Source organism: Pieris napi, chromosome 13 (genome assembly GCF_905475465.1).
Source record: "Pieris napi chromosome 13, ilPieNapi1.2, whole genome shotgun sequence".
Classification (NCBI taxonomy): Eukaryota; Metazoa; Arthropoda; class Insecta; order Lepidoptera; family Pieridae; genus Pieris; species Pieris napi.
The window spans coordinates 2,922,079-2,940,569 of NC_062246.1; the positions used below are offsets into that span (position 1 = coordinate 2,922,079).

An 18,491-nucleotide genomic window follows, 5' to 3' on the forward strand; every position below is an offset into this window, starting at 1 on the left:
GGTACAGGAAGGATCTTAGAAGTTATAATCGCTTGACACGAATTTTAAGAAAGGTGCGATTTTTTTGACGCCGAGTGTATAAAACGGGAGACTCACCTGATGTTAAGTGATACCGCCGCGGATGGACACTCACTTTGTACGCTTTGAGAAGGCTCGCCAGTGGTTTGCCGGCCATTGAAAAAACAGTACGTACGTAATTGTAGGCTATTCTCTTGATGTACCGTAAGTCGAATTGTTTCGGAAATACTTTAGTGGGTAGCTTCTTGGTGATGCGGGGCAATAACTCAAAATGAGTCTAGTATATTTAAGTTTTTCTTTATGACAGATGGTTATAAAGATAATTGACACATTTTTGGCAAATGTTTAATGTGTTTTAGGGCTACATAATTTTCATTTAGTCGACTTTTATTTAAGTATACACATGTTATTGTAAACCTTATTTATATAAAAATTATTTATGTAATAACGGTTGTTGAATGCCATCTACCAATTCATAACAATCACTATACAACTACAAGTAGTGTTTTATCTCTTTCTGAAATAAACCTATGTACACTGAGAATACGAAGAGGTCAGAGTGAGGTCTATTTAAAACGTAGTCTATGCGGAAAGAGAACTAATTTGGCAGTTATGCGAACTAATACAATTCTTATTTGCTTCGCGTCAATGCTTTTATCCACAATTTTTTTCCTCTTCATTATAAAAATCCGGATACTAACAACGCAGCTGTGTTGTCAATATACCAAAAAGGTTTTTTAACATAAAAATTAATATTTATCCTGCTCCTGTATTCCTACGACAGTTCTTTTTCCGCACAGATTACAACAAGACTCATTTACTGTCTATGAATAAGTTTAGGTTACAGGTTACATATAACAGACACGTACATAGATTATTTTGAAAACTTGTCTATGAATCTTACTTCTAAATGACAAATAAAGCTCCTTAAAATGAAGCTAAATAATGAATTAAAATGTATCTTTTTTAATTCCAACATCGCATTTAATAAATAACACTCAAGCTCTTTAAAAATCCACATTTGTACAGAACAAATCCATACCATATTTTTATATAACAGAAAATACAATGAATAATTTAAATCAAAGTACTTCATTGCTAAGTGTAAGATATTTATTCATATACATTTTCCACCTTGACATTTCCTGAAGCCCACATGCCATAACAATAAATTTTAAAGCATCTATACATCAGAATTGTAAAATACACCTTATTACACAGCATTAAAGACACAATTTTGATTGCCGATACACCAAGAATTGGAATGATTAATCAGTTTTGCTATAAAGTTCTTGGTACAGGCCATTACCAATCTGTGACATTTGACATTGACAAGGGATTGACATTTTTTGTTTTTTTTTTGACTACGACGTTGTATCTAACAACAGTGGGTAGAGACAAAATCACTTTGCGACAGGCGTGACCCACTACCGCTAAAGGAATTTGTATGCATAGGAAATACCTCCTTATACAAATACTGTCAATAGTAGACTTGTGAGTTGTCAGTGTCAAAAATAGTGAATCACCTTGTTTATTAAATATTTTACATATTTATAAGTATGCGGCCGTAAGAATATATCGATATTTTTTACCTATACCTACATCACATAGAAATATTCTACGCCTAATTTAAGGTCCCATACAAATCTAAAATCTATTTGGAATGAATAAGACTAGAATACTTTTGTTATTAATTTATTTTAACGAAACGCAATACCCAAGTTTTTTAAGTACATTATAAGTACTTAATCCTAAGCGATATAAGTTTCACTGAAGAAAACGCATAGTATTATATATACTTATATATACTAATAGAAATTCACTAGAAAAATTAACGTAACTATTTGAAACAGCAACGATGGGTTATATAGCATGCAAGTGCATCTAGAGTTTTACGATACATACAATAGTTTTCGTGTAGTTAATGAAAATAATATTTAACTGAACTGACCCATTTAATATGAATAAAATCGTAACCATGGTAACAAACGCAGTACTAACTTTTTTCCAGATTTGGAAAAAAACTATACGAAAACAAGTGAATGCCGACATGTTCTTTTTTAAATATAACGCGCCACAAAAGATTATAAGTAGGTATAGGTAAATACTTCATTATCGTTCATGTCACGTTATAGTTGTCTCTTGTTACGCAAAGACAATAGATTAAAGTCATACATCAGAAAATATATTTTCTTTTACTATTTCATATAAAAGAAATATGATATTGACTTAAGGCCAAAATATGAAAAGTAAATACCGAAAACAGATTCAAACTCAAACTCAAAATATCTTTATTCAAGTAGGTAACCAAGTACACTTTTGAATAGTCAAGTTAAATTAATCGTAAATTTACATTTACTACCAGTTCGCAAGTCAAGGGCGTAGAGCGGGTAAGAAGAACTGGCAAGAAACTTTCCGCCACTCTTTTTAATCGCCAAGTATTGTCATACAAATTGTTTGAACTGGAGCAATTCAATCCCAAGGATTAGGATCATTTAAGTAGTCCTCAAATTTATAAAAAGCTTTGTTGATTAATTTTCGTTTAACGAGGACTTTGAATTTATTTAGTGATAATTCTCTAATTGCGCTTGGGAGTTTGTTGTAAAAACGAATACAATTTCCATATAAGGAGTGGTTTATCTTTTGGAGCCTGGTTGGTCGTACACTCAAATTAGTTCTATTTCGCGTATTATACTGGTGAAAGTCACCATTTGTTTTAAAATCGTTTATATTTTTTTGGACATACAACAAGGCTTCAAGAATATATTGACCAGATAGTGTCATAATATTTAATTCCTTAAACTTATTCCGTACCGACTCCCTCGGAGAAACACAACAAATACCCCGAACAGCCCGCTTCTGCAGCACAAATATGGATTGAACCTCTGCAGCAGCACCCCACAATAAAATGCCGTACGACATAACGCTATGAAAGTAGCTATGATACACAATTTTAGCCGTGTCCTCATCAGTAAACTGTCGGATTTTCTTTACTGCATATGCTGCAGAGCTCAGCCTATTCGAAAGAGTCTCTATGTGTGGGCCCCATTGGAGTTTACTATCTATTGTTATGCCTAGAAAAACAGTTTTGTCAACAAAGTTTAGTTCACTGTCCTTAATTTTCAGGTTACCAATATCTCGCTTTACGCTAGTAGTTGTAAATCTAATACATTTTGTTTTATTCTCATTAAGCAATAAGTTATTTACATTAAACCAGTTAACTATACGAGAGATAGAATTGTTTACATCGTCCAATAATACGTTATTCCTATTCACTTTAAATAGAAGTGAAGTGTCATCAGCAAACAATACCATCTCATGAACTTCGTTGACAAAGAATGGGAGGTCATTTATGTAAATCAGAAATAAGAAAGGCCCGAGAATCGATCCTTGGGGGACGCCCATTGATACCTGCGAACCCGGAGAGGTGACTCCATTGACATGAACTCTTTGGATCCTTCCCTTTAAATATGAATTCATCAGGCTGGAAGCTTTGCCATCAACGCCATAGTGTTGAAGCTTTCCAACGAGTATATCAGGATGAACACAGTCAAAGGCCTTTGACAGGTCACAAAAGACGCCGACTCCATCATATGATTCTTCCCAGGCGTTAAATATGTCCGAAATCAACTTCACACCGGCATCGATTGTGGAGCGACCCTTAGTGAAACCATACTGTTTATTATGTAAGAGTTTATTTTTATTAAAATGTAAAGAAAGCTGGTCTAGCATTATCTTTTCAAAAACTTTGCTCAACGCAGGGAGCACGGAAACAGGTCTGAAGTTTGACGGATCAGACTCACTACCTGCCTTGAACAACGGTGTAATCTTACTTAATTTCATTTCGTCCGGAAAGACTCCACAATCGATACAGCTGTTAAAAATTATAGACAATTCAGAGCTTATTACATTAATAACGGAATTTAAAATGACTGTTGACATACCCCATATATCTTTACTTTTTTTTAAATTAATAAGCTTAAAAGTTTTAACGATATCATTACAAGTTATATGTTTAAACTGAAATTTAATATTACATTCAGGTACACATTTTTCTAGCAATGAGATCGCAGCAGCAGGTGAAGAATCTAGGGACTTGGTCGTATTTAGTGGTACATTTGTAAAGAACTCTTCAAAAGAAGAAGCTACCTCTGGGTCAGATTTTATTAACTTCCCTTTAACTTTTAACATAAAATCAGTTCGTTTGTCAGACGTTTTACCTGATTCTTCATTTATTATTTTCCAGGTAGCTTTTACTTTATCCATGCTATTTTTTATTTTTGAACTTAAATATTGAGACTTTGCAGTTTTGCAATCTTTTTTGAAATTATTTGAATACAACCTAACATATTCCCTAAATTCCACACTAGTGTTATATTGCATTTCGTCATAGATTTCATATAATTTTAACCTTTTCCTATGTAACTCCTCATTTGCCCAGTCACAGAAACTTGTTTTCTCAGAGACCAATAAAGTCTTTTGAGTAAATACTTTCTTGAATTCATCAATAAATGATCCAAAAAAAGTATTGTATAAATTATTAGGGGATGAGTTGCCACACAGAAATGGCATTCTATAGACCAATGCTTCTCTAAATCTGTCCAAACGGTCATTTGTAATAGGAGTTATCACAATTTTCTTCTTTTTACATGTTGTGATTGTACTAATACTGTCAGAGAGAAAAATATAAAACAGAATGTATACCTACTTTGATTATGAGGAAAATCTTTTAATTTAAATCATATTTATCTGTCCATATATTGGATATTGAATATATAATAATAACATATATATTTAATGTTGTCACAATAAAAAGACCCATTCAATTTGTAGCGTTAAGTCTGGTATTCTAGAACCTCGAAGTTAAATCTAGTTTCAAGGAGCAGACCTTAAGACGACATTCTGACGAATTAGATTCCTAAGATTCAAAAACAAGACCTAGACCGAATTATCACTTCCATATGTCGAAATCGAATACATTTTTGACATACAGCAGTCAGACCCTATACCGCAATCTTATCCCAAGTTATACATAGCGCAATTGTGCGAAAGACCAATTAAACAACGAAAAATTATGACGTGCAATAACAACAATATAAGTGCAACTTATTTAAATAAGCAACAAAAATCACAACCTAGCTTAGGGAGCGTTCAAGTATTACGTCACGCAATTTTTGGAGATTATTGAGAACCCCCTCCCCCCATGTAACGCGACGTAACGTTTTTCTGTACCCAATAGTAAAACGTTTCGTGACCACCCAGTGACTCTTTAAATACCTAAAAGTGGTGTAAAGTACTGGAAAGTCGAAAATAATATTAACAATAACGCGTAATTCAAGCCCCGCCCCGCATCGTAACAATTTACAATGAGACCACCCTCCCCCAAAATACGTAATACTTGAACACTCCCTTACTAACGCCAAGGGCAAACTTAAGTGCGATACACTCAGTACAACGTAACCTACAATTAAACTATTATTAAATCAAAATATACTACTAATACTGATGTAAGCTGATATTTCTATCCTTTTCTCATTGCAAATAAACGAGCGGGACAGAGAATAGACATTTTCAAATGTAACTTATGGGTAAAAGAGTTCACATTTATCTTGATTTGATGTTGGTTGTATTTATTGTTGGTATAATAACTGTATCTACTAAAAACTTTTTTCTCAAGAACCATAGACAAGCAAATTCCTCTGACATAACTGAGTTTAAAAATAAATTATTTACATACTAAAATGTCCATTCCATAATTTTTTAAATAAATATTATTCTAATGACTTTTTCACGCTTATTTAATACTGTTAACTTGAATCTTGACTAGATAAATATTGAACATTCAATAAATGAATATTTTTTGTCTATTGTTATTTATAGACTGCATTGTCTCTTTAGTATAAAAATATAGATCTGGCAACACATTTTAGTTCTGTTGAAGGAAAGCAAAAAATATAGTCACAGTTAAAACTAAACTTAGGGTCTGTACTTTCCCGACGGTACAAAAAAAATATGAAAATAATTATTATTATTAATTAAGTTGTATATGTATGTACTGTCATGACAATTATTTCACATTTAAAAAATTATACTAAAAGTAAGGTACAATAAAATATCGTATGAAATGTCACTGTATGGAACATACTGCTGATGTACCCGGGGCGTGGTCTAGAAGCGCCCGTCGGCGTTTGATTCCCTCGAGATAGACTTCCCGATTGAAAAGACCAGCTGCTAAGGGCACTCTGAAAATTACAGAGTTTTTGAAGTGAAACTTCTTTATCGGGGTTGGAAAAAATTTAGTGTAACATTTTTTCGTTACGCGTCACATTTTTCCATTACGCGCCATCTTTTGAAGTGAAACTTCTTTATCGACGTGTGGGAGAAATTTTGTAGCAGGTTACGCGCCATGTTGCTTTTTGAAGTCAAACTTCATTATCGGCGTTGGAAAAAAATTTACACACATTTGTCACATTTTTCGGTTACGCGCCATCTTTTTCTTGTCCCTACCACGGTTATAATAATTAAAATATATAATAACGATAACAATGATAGTAATACTAATAATTCTATTACAATTAATGAAATTATGTAATAATCTTAGTACTACATAGTAGTACAGTAATAAGTTAAAATGAAATAATTGTATTTGTATTCATGTCTATGATAATAAAAGCCTTTTGTTAAACTTTATCTAATTTAACTTTATTTAACCAATTTCTGTAAAGTTGCATATAGTAGATCATTTTTCGAAAAATAAGGTCTTATAGAAGTTTCACTTCTTACGTGTGTACACCTGGTACACGCACACATTTTTTTTTTTAAATATACTCTGTCATGTCTTATTCATGTTTTTTAAATCGGTTAATCGAAGTCGAAAAAAGTCATCAAATCGTACAAATGGCCGGCTAGTTTATTAAATGTTGTAACAAATGCTACGACTTAATATCATTCAGGCCGCTAGTTGAACGCTGTTTAGTAAAGAGTCTATACTCTGATTATTAATTCCGTAGAATTCTGACAGCTATCATTTTTTGACATGTCAAAGATTACAGACCTTTTTGGCCGGGCATATATTCAATTTCAATACGAGTCTGAACATCTGAGTCTATACATACATTTTAATTGTTAGTGAATGTATATAATTTATTAAGTGCGGTGCTCACGTTAATAGTGGTTTTACGGCGAGTGATAATTGCGTCCCTTTTCATCACAAACAGTAAAAACGCACAAGTAAAGATAACAATGCTAGCAATAAAATTAAGTAATTAAAGTTAATATTGTTCGTGATATTGAACTATTTATTATTTTTGTATTAGGTCACTTTGAGTAAGTAAATATTTAGATTTACCTTTTTGTAGGTAAAACATAAAAATACGTAGCATTTTATTTATGATTGCCCTGAAATGGATCAAATTTGTCCCTTTTTCGGTGGAGAACTTTGTTAGTAGCAACACTTATGAAATGTCAGAATTTTACGGAATGAAAAATCAGACTATAGACTGTTGATTGAACGGATAACTAAGCTAGTTAGCTGCGACAAATACATCATATAAAGTGTTCCAATGTAATGTACATTAGTTTTTATCTACAAATGGCATTGTACGTGTAAGATCATTGTTATCTTACTGTCTGAAAACCAATCACACTTTTTTAAATGTTGGTTTGTGTACGCTTCAAAAACTCAAAAAGTTCTGCACCGATCAAGCTGAAATTTTAGCATGATATATATAATCCGCATCAGGTATTGTTTTTATCTACTTTGTTTTTATTTTTGAAGTTATACTTCTTTATGCGCGTTATGAAAAATTGATGAGAGTGAAATTTTACGATGCGCGCGCACCGTGACACGAAATTAACAGAATGAAGTTGCCCAAGGAAGATGCTACGGCATTTGACATAATTTAAAAACAACATTCGAATAATAATAGAATTTATGCTACAATTATGTAAGAGAATAATAATAAATATTTAATTTTTCAAATGTAAACTGAATTTTATTGACTATAATGACTCCTTTTCCAGTCTTTGATTATTTAATTGTAATTAATTATTTGCATGCAATCAGAAACTATTTTTAATAATGCCAAAGAAGTATAACTTCTTACGCGCGTACATAAGTACACGCACCCTTTTTTTTCCACAAGTACTTATTGCAAAATTAAACATGAACTGTTTTTTGTTTTGTTTCTCATTTCTGAACCATTCAATCACAATATGTCACAGCAAAGCGTGGCAGGGAACAGCTATTGTTATATAATTTTTAATGTTAAGAATTGATGAAGTTAATTTATGTTGTTAATACTTACACATCAGTGCCAGGTCTAAGCGCAGCCGAGAACAGCCCCCACACAGGTTTGTGGTCGCTTGTGCATATTGATTGAACGGAATTGTATGCTATACATTTCAAACTAGCTGTAACTGGCATTGCACTGAGGCGTCGAAGACCTGGAAAAGATTAAACTTAGAACCAGTGGGTTCTCTAGGTTAGACTAGATAGGCATGTAGGTGATCAGCTTTCTCTACTTGAGGCACGCAATTTTGGGATTAAGTGATTCTATTTATCTCAATGATTCCTTCGCCGGAAGTGGGAGTGTTATTTGCGCACTTAGAAGATCGTTTGGAGTAAATTATTGTATTTATTTCTTGAACTCTGAAGAAGATTTTTATCTAGAAAATTGGAAAAACAAAAGTTTTTGTTTTATTTCGTACATTTTATTCCGCGAAGTATCTATGGGGTAGAAAACCAAAATGTTTTATAAGTATGTTACCAACAGACTACTTAGAAAAACACCTTTTTAACGGTTTTGAAGTTATGTTTTAATATAAATTTACAATTATTTTACATAATTTTAAATTTAACATACGATATAGACGACACACAAAATCAGCAGTCTGTGAACACACACTAGATAGGCCCAATCACTACATACGCTTTGGACCAACCGAAAGTACTTGCGAAAGAAAAAAAAATCTTCCCAAGATTGGAACGCGAAGCCATTGAAATCAAAAAACACCCCAATTTCAATAGAGAAGACGGCCTAAAATTGTCAAACACCTGGGATCCAATAATATCCAAATTAAAATCCCAAGATAAACAATCCGCGAAAATAGAGGACACCGTGAGCCATTTCTACCAAAACCCTCCATCTTTTAGTCGATACCAACTCCGGGGAAACAAATACAGATAATACAACTTTTTCTACAGCTGTGATACTTTTTGACATTCAACATCTTTTGTCTTCAGTCACCGTGACCACGCACGCTGTAAAGCACGCGAAACGTCGGTTAAATTTAAAATTATGTAAAATAATTATTGAAAATTTATAATAAAACAAACTTCAAATCCATTAAAAAAGTGTTTTTCTATGTCTAATAGTTATGTATAAAAGACAATACTATGAACAGACTACTTACGAAAAAGGTGGGCTTAGTAAAAAATAATTATAAGGCGAAGGGAAGTTCGCGGTAAAATATAAATTTAGATATACGATGTAACCTGCGAAACCAGCCGACGAATTTCCAGCCATAGACTTTGCTTTGAACAATATTCTGTCCGTGTACGCCGGTGCCCGTTGCTTACTTGACGTGTCAAACTTTTGACTCCCCGGATCATACTGGAAATGTAATTATTAAATATATAAACCTTTTTTTTTAATTTACTATAATGAAACATAAAAGTTATAACGAGACCCGAAATATTGACGTAAAAAAATTGTCTTTTTAATGCTAAATACTTGAGTACCAGCACTATGGGTAGCCTTAGAACTATTACGAACCATTTTGACTTAAGCTTAACCATTTTTACTTTTTACTCTTTCAACATAAGTGCGTAACAATTCCTAAAAGGCCGGCAACGCACTTGCGAGCCTTTTAGCAGTGTGAGTGTCCATGGGCGACGATACCACTTAACATCAGCTAAGCATCCTGCCCGTTTACCCCTTGACTAAAAAAAAATTAAGGATTTCGACGGGTAAAATTGTGATAAAAAATTAATGATTGTATAATCATCAAATAAATTTGATATATACCATTATTTACTGACAATTTATTTTATTTCATATAAAACAAGAGACATTATAATAATCACAACATTGTGGAACGGATAACTTTAAACCGATAGCTCTAGGCAACACGAAAGGGGAACGTACAAATCATAAGTTTATAAGCAGTAAGTTGTGAATCTTATTAGCTATTTATTACATTAAATTAGACATCAACAGTGGCGCTACAACCCTCGGTCCTGCCCTCAGTTTTCTCTTTCTGTTTCGTGAATTTGTTTCTAATACGCCAAGGTATGGTACAGCCCGTAAATTTGTTGGTACATATAAGAAATACCGGTTTCCTTAGGGAGCGTTCAAGTATTACGTAACGCAATTTTTGGGGATTATTGACCCCCCCCCCCCCTCATGTATTGCCGTAACGGTACCCAAGTATAGTAAAACGTTTCGTGACCTATACTTCACAATAGTACCTAGTGACTCTTTAGTTACTATTATGTGGTGTAAGTCGAAAAAACGCGTAATTAATTCCCCGCCCCGCATCGTAACGTTTTACAAAAGGACCCCCCCCCTTCCAAAATTCGTTACGTAATACTTAAATACATAATACCTTACAGCGCACGAGCGAGTTTTAAATGCGCACATATAATGAAATGTCCATTGGTGCAGAGACAGGTTTCATATGACAAAAGAGTCAAACTAAAGCATAAAAGATTTCAGATCATCTTGTCACAACGATATTTTGAACAAAGATTATTAAAAATATAAAAATATTAGTTAAAATACCTTATACGTAGGCGGAAATCTGATAGGCGCCTCTCTAAAGTCCCTAAAGGCAGCCCCATCTTCTAAAACAACCGTAAGTTGATCTGCGTGTAATAGCCCGTGGGGTAAGTGAGGTGGGAGGGGAAACTGAAATAATTGTAAATATCAATGAAACCGTAATGCCTCATACCTCAATATGGAAAATAATCTTTACTTTATTTTTAAGTAAATATGGAAATATTACCTGTGTTTGTTCAATCCATCTTAAAACAGCTGCTCTCGGCTCTCCCAGTCTGAAGTTCAAGTCCCCACACCAAAATACATAATCAAAATTGTTGGTTACATCTGAATTAAAAAAAAACCACCTTAGTTATGCTTTAACGATTAATTGCAGTAATCTTAAAACAAGACGCTTATAAAAATTTAATAATGTTCAAAAAATTCAAAAATAACTTTGACCAATCAAGTCGAATAATACTTTAAATCTTTTAAATGCCGAGGGAAGTAAGTATTCTAGAAAGGACTATTATAATGATTAGTACAATTAAAGAAAACACAAAAACTAATATTTTTACAAAGACATAATTAAATAATTGTCAAATTTCTGTTTTAAAATATACTCTTATTGAACTCTTAATAATTTATTTTTATTGAACAATGGCTTACCTTTACTTCTATGCCGACAAGGCAAATTCTTTGGTAAATCTATCGAACGTATAATCCTTTTTATGTCTGACAATCTCTCTTTCACTTTTTCCTGATGGGCCGTCAAATGGGCGGTTACAAAGAGAAAAGTGGAGCCAAAAAGCGCAAACGATATCGCCACAGCCCCCTTGGTACGAAATGCTGTTCCAGGACGGACAGAGAGACTAGCATCTTCAGGCAACGAACAGAACCATATAAGGTCTCTTCGTATAAAAATTGTCAAGTGTATTGTACCTGAAAAGCAGCAAAAGGTTATCAAACATATTGAGTGTAAATAATCTTCCAAAAACACAAACAATACAGGCTTATAATTTTTTTATTATTTTATTAAAAATTGAATATATATTAAAAGTGTAATTTAAATAGAGATCCTCTTTTTATTTCAATTTTTTATTTTATGTATTTTTTTTTTACATTGTCGGTACAAAAACATACAAACGATTCATTAAATACATAAAGTTATTACAAATTAACAATATTTGTAAACCTGAATCCTGAATTTTAGTGGGATCTCCAGTGCTGGTTTACTAAATATTAACTATTACATACATATATTAAATGTAATGTCAAAAAATAGAAGTTATTCAGATTGCAAGTCTTCACCGCCAATAATCTTTTTAAATTCAGAAATACTATTGTGAAAAATATCAACATGAGGACACACAGAATTTTAGTACTTGCACATTCTAGAGAGCGGACCATTCTGGGATACATTGTTGTTACTTGTGGGTATATGAAACATACTAGTAATTAATTTAAAATTATTTAACATGAAAAATATTTATTTGTTGTGTGTACTAAAAAAAAAAATTGGTGATTTCAACACTTCTGTATGTGGGATGAGCATGTCAATTACAGAATAAGCTGTGTGCCATAATCGGTGCCACATAAATGGCTAATCTCAATAGAAATTAACTGAGATTCTTTATGCAATTTTTTTATAATAAATAGAGACAGAACTGAAGTTTGTAGAACTTCTAGATTTTTGTTACAAAGTGTGAACGCCAAAACCATCACACTTACCTAAGTAATAAGAGTGTAATAACAAATGAGATGGACCCAAAACTTCTTGTATAGTAATTTCCCATTCAGTTCTTTCTGAATATGATTCTTGTGTTCCAATTGCAAATATGTCTGGCACATGCTTAACTTCATCAGGAAATATAAAATCTGCAAGTTCTCTGTAAAAATACCAATAATTAATTAATACATTGGATATTGTATTATATTAAATTAAAGACATCTCATCTTGCATGATCATAAATGACATAAGTTGACATATTCTTTTTGCAACATTTTATTCCAAGGGCTGTTATTATTTACTGATACGAAATTATAAGAAAATATGTATTTTATATTTTTCTGTGGTTTTATAGATATTTAATTATACATCACCCACTTTTATTCAAATTAAAAATGTGCTCTTCCACATTAACAAAAAAAATTAAGCGCACTGATACATTGGAAGAAAATAATATACAAGATTGAATGTGATAAGCACTTATAGGCAAACATAACAAACATGCATAGTAAAAATTAAAAAACATAAATCAATTCTTCAATTATAAAAACTCTTTTGCATTACATTTTAAAAATTTAAATTTAAAAATACTAGCAATACTTCAGTTAAGACAATAGTCCTACTTAAGTTTAATTAGTTACCTTGGTGGAGATTGCCCATTCATATTCCAAGTTCCAACAAAAATCTTTACCTCTCTATCTGGAAATACATGCTCCAATTCTGCTGTGCCTAAAAGTGAATTGGATGCAAACCTTCCATATAAATAGTTCCTGTAAAATTAAATTAACAATTACAACACACTACTATAGTACTACTACTAGCTAGTCCTATGTATAATACGCACAACGGACCCAATAAGCATCTAAGTACAGTAACTGAGTCCACCAAACAGTTGTATGTATATAAATTTATGTTGCGTTCTTTGCTTACTTTATGTAGCTCATACTTTTCACAAGACTAGGCAATTTTGAAAATTATTAGATAAAACTACTATGTCATAGATATACTATGTCATCAAGGTTAAATGTAAGTGTTATGTGCTAAAGGATTACATTCAATTAAATAGATCAAGAAGACCCAAACCTTTGCTTTGCTTCTTGTGTTGGTATGAGACGTAGCACTTGTGCAGCAAGCAATGAATTACGAGCCAAGCTATCTGTGCTTCCAGTGTGTGATGACCTTGTGATTGTTGACTTGGCTCTGAATAAATTATGATACATTTTAAAATGGATTTAGTGCCCAAATGATAACATAAAAAGAGTACATACCTCCTTTTACGGTCCAAAGAACTGCTTCTATCACTTTCAGGTGAAGAAGAATGGTACAATGGTTTTGTATCACTTGATATTAAGTGATCAGCTGACAATCTTTTCACAAATAACTTACTTTTAGGCTTAATACCCTCAAATGAACCTGAATGTTCAAAGCTTTTCTTTGAATCATCACATTTAGAAAAACACACAGTTGCTTTAGGTATCTCCTCACTTTTAGTACAAGATAGAGTATGGTCACTTAAACTATTACTAGAATTATTAACAGGACTCTCTGGTCTTGAATGCGTCTCATCTTTTAGGGAATGAGCCTCGACAAGACTTTTTGGGCGGGAACGTCTAAATAGTTTTCTGCAACATTTCGAGTTTTTTTCGTCGTCGTTTTGGAGATCATCAGGGTTTATATGAGCTTCAGGAGAAGATTGTTCACAGCCAGCTGTTTTACAACTTTTTAAATTCTCTACGTTAGTCTCAATATTGTTAGCACTTTGTGCAAGGAATGGATCTGCTGGAGACATCGGACGTGATGACGACTGATTGAATTCATCATTAGAATCAGTATCAACATAGCAACCAACTTTTGGCGATTTTTTAACAAATAACCGCTTTCGAAGAGACAATTTTTGTTTTGTCCTGGTCGGAGAAGTTGTCATATTTGGTTTAAAACCACTTAGATGATAAATTTAAGTTAATAATTACATTTTTACTATTTATTTTATATGGAAAACATAACCTAGAATTCATTGAATTACGAATATGAAAAAAATGTCAATATTGCTATAGATAACAGCTAACGTCAATGTCAGTGGTAAATAATTTTAGCACTTTTCTGTAAAACTCATAATCCAAAGAGTATGTACATACATGCACTATGTTATTACTTTTAAATAATTTTAATCAATGTCTTTTAACCAAACAAGAATTTGGGATTATTTCACAATTAACAAAGAAAATACAAACATTGTAACTATGACAACAATTTAAATTTTGATGGCGGCCATTTCAAATTTATAAGTGTTTGCCAATGGCGCGAAATAATTGAATCTTGTGGTTTTAATTATATTTAAAAAAAGTACTTACTGTATAAAGTAATAATTTATTGGACTCTTTCCTAAATTTAGACAACCATAATTACGCTTTTCGCTTTCATAACTATTGAAAATTAAATAAAATTCCAAGTATAGTGAGCATTGTCACCAGATAGTTAGATTTCAGACTGAAAGACCCTCCGGTTCCGGGGACTAGTAAATTAGTAGCATTTGTTTCCGGTCTTGGTGATAAATTACTTCCCGTCACAGACTGTATACCATCGCCTGAAAAGCATCAATGTAAATGTGAAACAATACTACAAACTAAAAAGCTATAAACAACCAATTTTTTGTTTATAGATTTCTAATTCCACTACTTCAAATAATGTAATTGTTGTACATTTTTACTTACCTATATTACAGCGGTTGATGGTGCAAGCTCTATAAAACGTTCTAAAAGTTGGGTCCTCTACCTCGTGATTTAAAAAATCGGGTGAACTTAAACAACTACGGGTGAAACTTGCAATTACTCCAGATGGATCCTGAAACATAACATTTGCTTGATTTAATATTTTCCTCGACAACAATCACGATCACAGAACACTTAACAAGAGACACTACGACTATAAAAACTTTGATAATCTGCAACAGTTGTTTTCGCGGGTTATCGATATTTTTGCTTTGGGATTGCAATTGCATTATTGAGAAAACGATTCAAAATACGCATATTTAAGTAGCGCGTTCATTGTTAATTTAATATCTCACAATTTATAATCCTAACTAAAACACTCTTCGTAATATTTAGAAGCCGTAGGTTACATACCTACTTATAGACTTATATTTTTTAATGAAATAGTTACCCGAAATTCTTGTCTCATTATTGTGCAATATTTATGAATGCAATTCACGACTGGAGTGCTATTAGTTATGGTCATGCAGGACCTGTCCGTGTCAACTGAAGAAAAGCTGCAGGCGTAGCATACTAGTTGAGCTGAAAGCATTGTTGATAAATTTAATTTTATTACTTAACTTTAATTAACTTAACACTGTAAATACAGTGTTAATAATTAAAACAAAACACATGATTGCTTTAGTAATATTGAAAAAATTTGCTTGATTAATGCACAAAGAACGATAGTTGATAGACCTTTACTTATTTTTATTTTTTCCTACGTAATAATTCTGTATACGGCTATGACTAATGCGATTTACGTCTATACATCTTTTGTTGATTAACATATAAAACATATTGATGTATTTGAATATTGTATATGACAACAATGTCTATAATGCATATAGACAAAAAACAAAAACATTACTATACTGCCATTTGTTTCTTCTAACGCGCCCTGGGTTTTTTTTAATTACAATAAACTTATGACGCCCAGGGTTCGATTCCTGGCAAACCAATAATTGTTTTGTACAGAAGGCCGATCGTCTACTTGCTTAGAATATGTCAATAGGATAGTATTGTGGTTGTATGCAGGTTTTATAGAGTACAAAATTCCAAAGATTCTAGGTTCGATTCCCAGGTAAACAATCGTTTCGGGTATAGTAGTCATGAATCAAACGCAGTACTTCGAGCCCTATTACGTAGAAGTACGAGACTTAAAATAATATTGTCTCAATATTGTCATTGAGCATGATAGTTTTATTATAAGATCTTTTGCAAGCATTAGAATTCCCGACCCTATAACAATACCTGCAGTATATTGTAGACATATTGATACAATCACAAAGAGAACTTTTAAATACATATTGCGTTATTCACTGAAAAACAAAAACTGAAGTAATAATTATCATTCCATTCGTCGAATCGATATTATCTTATCTTTATTAATCGACGCCGCACATTATCATATAGAAATCACGGTAAAATCCTTTGTTTAATAATTCGAATTTATCGATATGACGCGATGTGAGTGTAAAAAAACATATTAAAAACAAATCGATCTTTCTATATTCAAAGAAACACAAATTGAATATATTTTTGTCTTCATAAATTTAACACTTATTAACAAACATTATTTTATATATTGACACTTACAATCTACGAGTACAGGGTCCTTCAAGAAAAGAGCGTACCAATTCTTAAAAGTCCGGCAACACATTTGCGAGCCTTCTGGCAATGTGAGTGTCCAAAAACAATTAATGTACAATTACTTTGCTTTAGCCATCGGGGCCTTCGGGCTGTCCAGTTGGAGGTAAGACTGTTCGAGGATCCTTTTTCCACACTATTTTATTTATAAACATATTAAAATATTGAATATATTTAATAAAGTATTAAAAATAGTAGTAATAAATGTATCTAGCAAATTACTTAAAAAAATATCCAGCTTAATAGTATTAAATACCTTTCTGGTTAAAATTCTTCGTTATTTCTGTAAAACAATAAGATGATGATCATCAGTCATAAATTTAGGCTGATTTAATTACTTCAGCTGATAAATAAGGAACACAATTCGCGTTAAGAAACATAATTAAATAGATGCAATAAAAAAACCATTTATTTCAGTTTTTCTACATCACGAGTTAGTGTTGTAAAAGAATATTATAAAATTAATTAGAATATTCTTATTAATTAGTAAGGTTTTATTATGCTTGGTTAAAGTTTTTGATTATAGGTACCCAGAAACATATGTGTCCCTCCCCATCATAAACCTTGTTTAATCCTCAGGAACTTATGAAGGAGGTTGTTGTATTTATGTTTTATTACTTATTATTATATTTTATTGAAAAAAGGAGATTAGGACCTGCATTCTACAATTACAATACCGTCACTGCGATGACGTCACACTCTGAAACGCCCTAACGAAGTTATTCCAGCCGCTAAGGATATGTCACCGTAAAATTGTAAAAACCGTTAGATTGTAATCTATCTCGCGAGATTGTAAACTGTCGAAAGATTGTGAACCTCAACGAACTGCTTACAAATTAACGTATTATTATTCGGTAGATTGTACTACACTAACTTAGTTATCATTCAAACTTCTTTGGTCAATTACAGATTAATTTTACTTCCCAACAATTTCATATAACTACCGTGTTTACAATTTTACGTTAACATATTATATATAATTCAACCCTGAGGTCGACCAGTGCCTAACCACTGGGGGCATGCATGACCTACGTGTAGTCTTCGCCCATTGTGCCTCCTCCCATATCCACCGGCTACAGGCGCTCCAGACGCGATTCATGAGAATCGCGACCACCGCGCCCTACGTGAGGAACGTCGATCTCCACCACGACCTGGAGCTCCCTACCATTGTCAAATGGATGAAATTAGTGTCCACACGCCAAGTAAAAGCATCAAGTGTCACCCCTTCCCGACAAAAAAGGCCCGTTCGAGGCCCCGACACGTCTTAACGTCTTCACTCGGCCCTTTCATTCAGATGCGCCCAATAAAAACTCAAGCAAGGCATACTATAAGTGATGCTGCACTTTTGTGACAGGAGTATAAAAATTATAAAACAGATTACTAAAGGATATTATAGTATAGGTCATTCCTGTTTTTCCTTACATCATTGCCTAGCCTAGGCTATTAGCCTATGTAAGTATATAAGCCTATCTAAGGGTAAGGACTGACGTATTTTAATGCAAAATCAAATAAAATTTATGACATGGGACTCATTAGCGCCAAGTCTTATCTTTGAAAGACGTAGAAACGCATCATTAACTTAAAATT

At 32.6% G+C, this 18,491-nt stretch overlaps 1 protein-coding gene across 1 annotated transcript; it reads right to left on the minus strand.

The window, feature by feature from the left end:
* Window positions 1-5,650: 5,650 nt before the first annotated feature.
* Window positions 5,651-14,549, minus strand: LOC125055581 (inositol polyphosphate 5-phosphatase E). The gene is made up of 10 exons (XM_047658037.1): window positions 13,776-14,549; window positions 13,591-13,707; window positions 13,149-13,277; window positions 12,510-12,667; window positions 11,448-11,720; window positions 11,026-11,126; window positions 10,803-10,928; window positions 9,515-9,632; window positions 8,325-8,463; window positions 5,651-6,260 (listed from the first exon to the last, which is right to left on the minus strand). The coding sequence occupies exons 1-10, from the start codon at window positions 14,429-14,431 to the stop codon at window positions 6,146-6,148; spliced, it is 1,932 nt and encodes a 643-aa protein (XP_047513993.1). The 5' UTR covers window positions 14,432-14,549; the 3' UTR covers window positions 5,651-6,145.
* Between the last annotated feature and the right edge of the window lie 3,942 nt (window positions 14,550-18,491).

Excerpts from the sequence above, each read along its gene's own strand:
- LOC125055581 (XM_047658037.1), bottom strand. The coding sequence starts at position 14,431 with ATGACAACTTCTCCGACCAGGACAAAACAAAAATTGTCTCTTCGAAAG. Across the intron at positions 11,127-11,447 it reads TTGTCGGCATAGAAGTAAAG|ATGTAACCAACAATTTTGAT; the intron begins GTAAGCCATTGT and ends TTTTTAATTCAG. Across the intron at positions 8,464-9,514 it reads TTCGTCGGCTGGTTTCGCAG|GTCTTCGACGCCTCAGTGCA; the intron begins GTTACATCGTAT and ends AATCTTTTCCAG.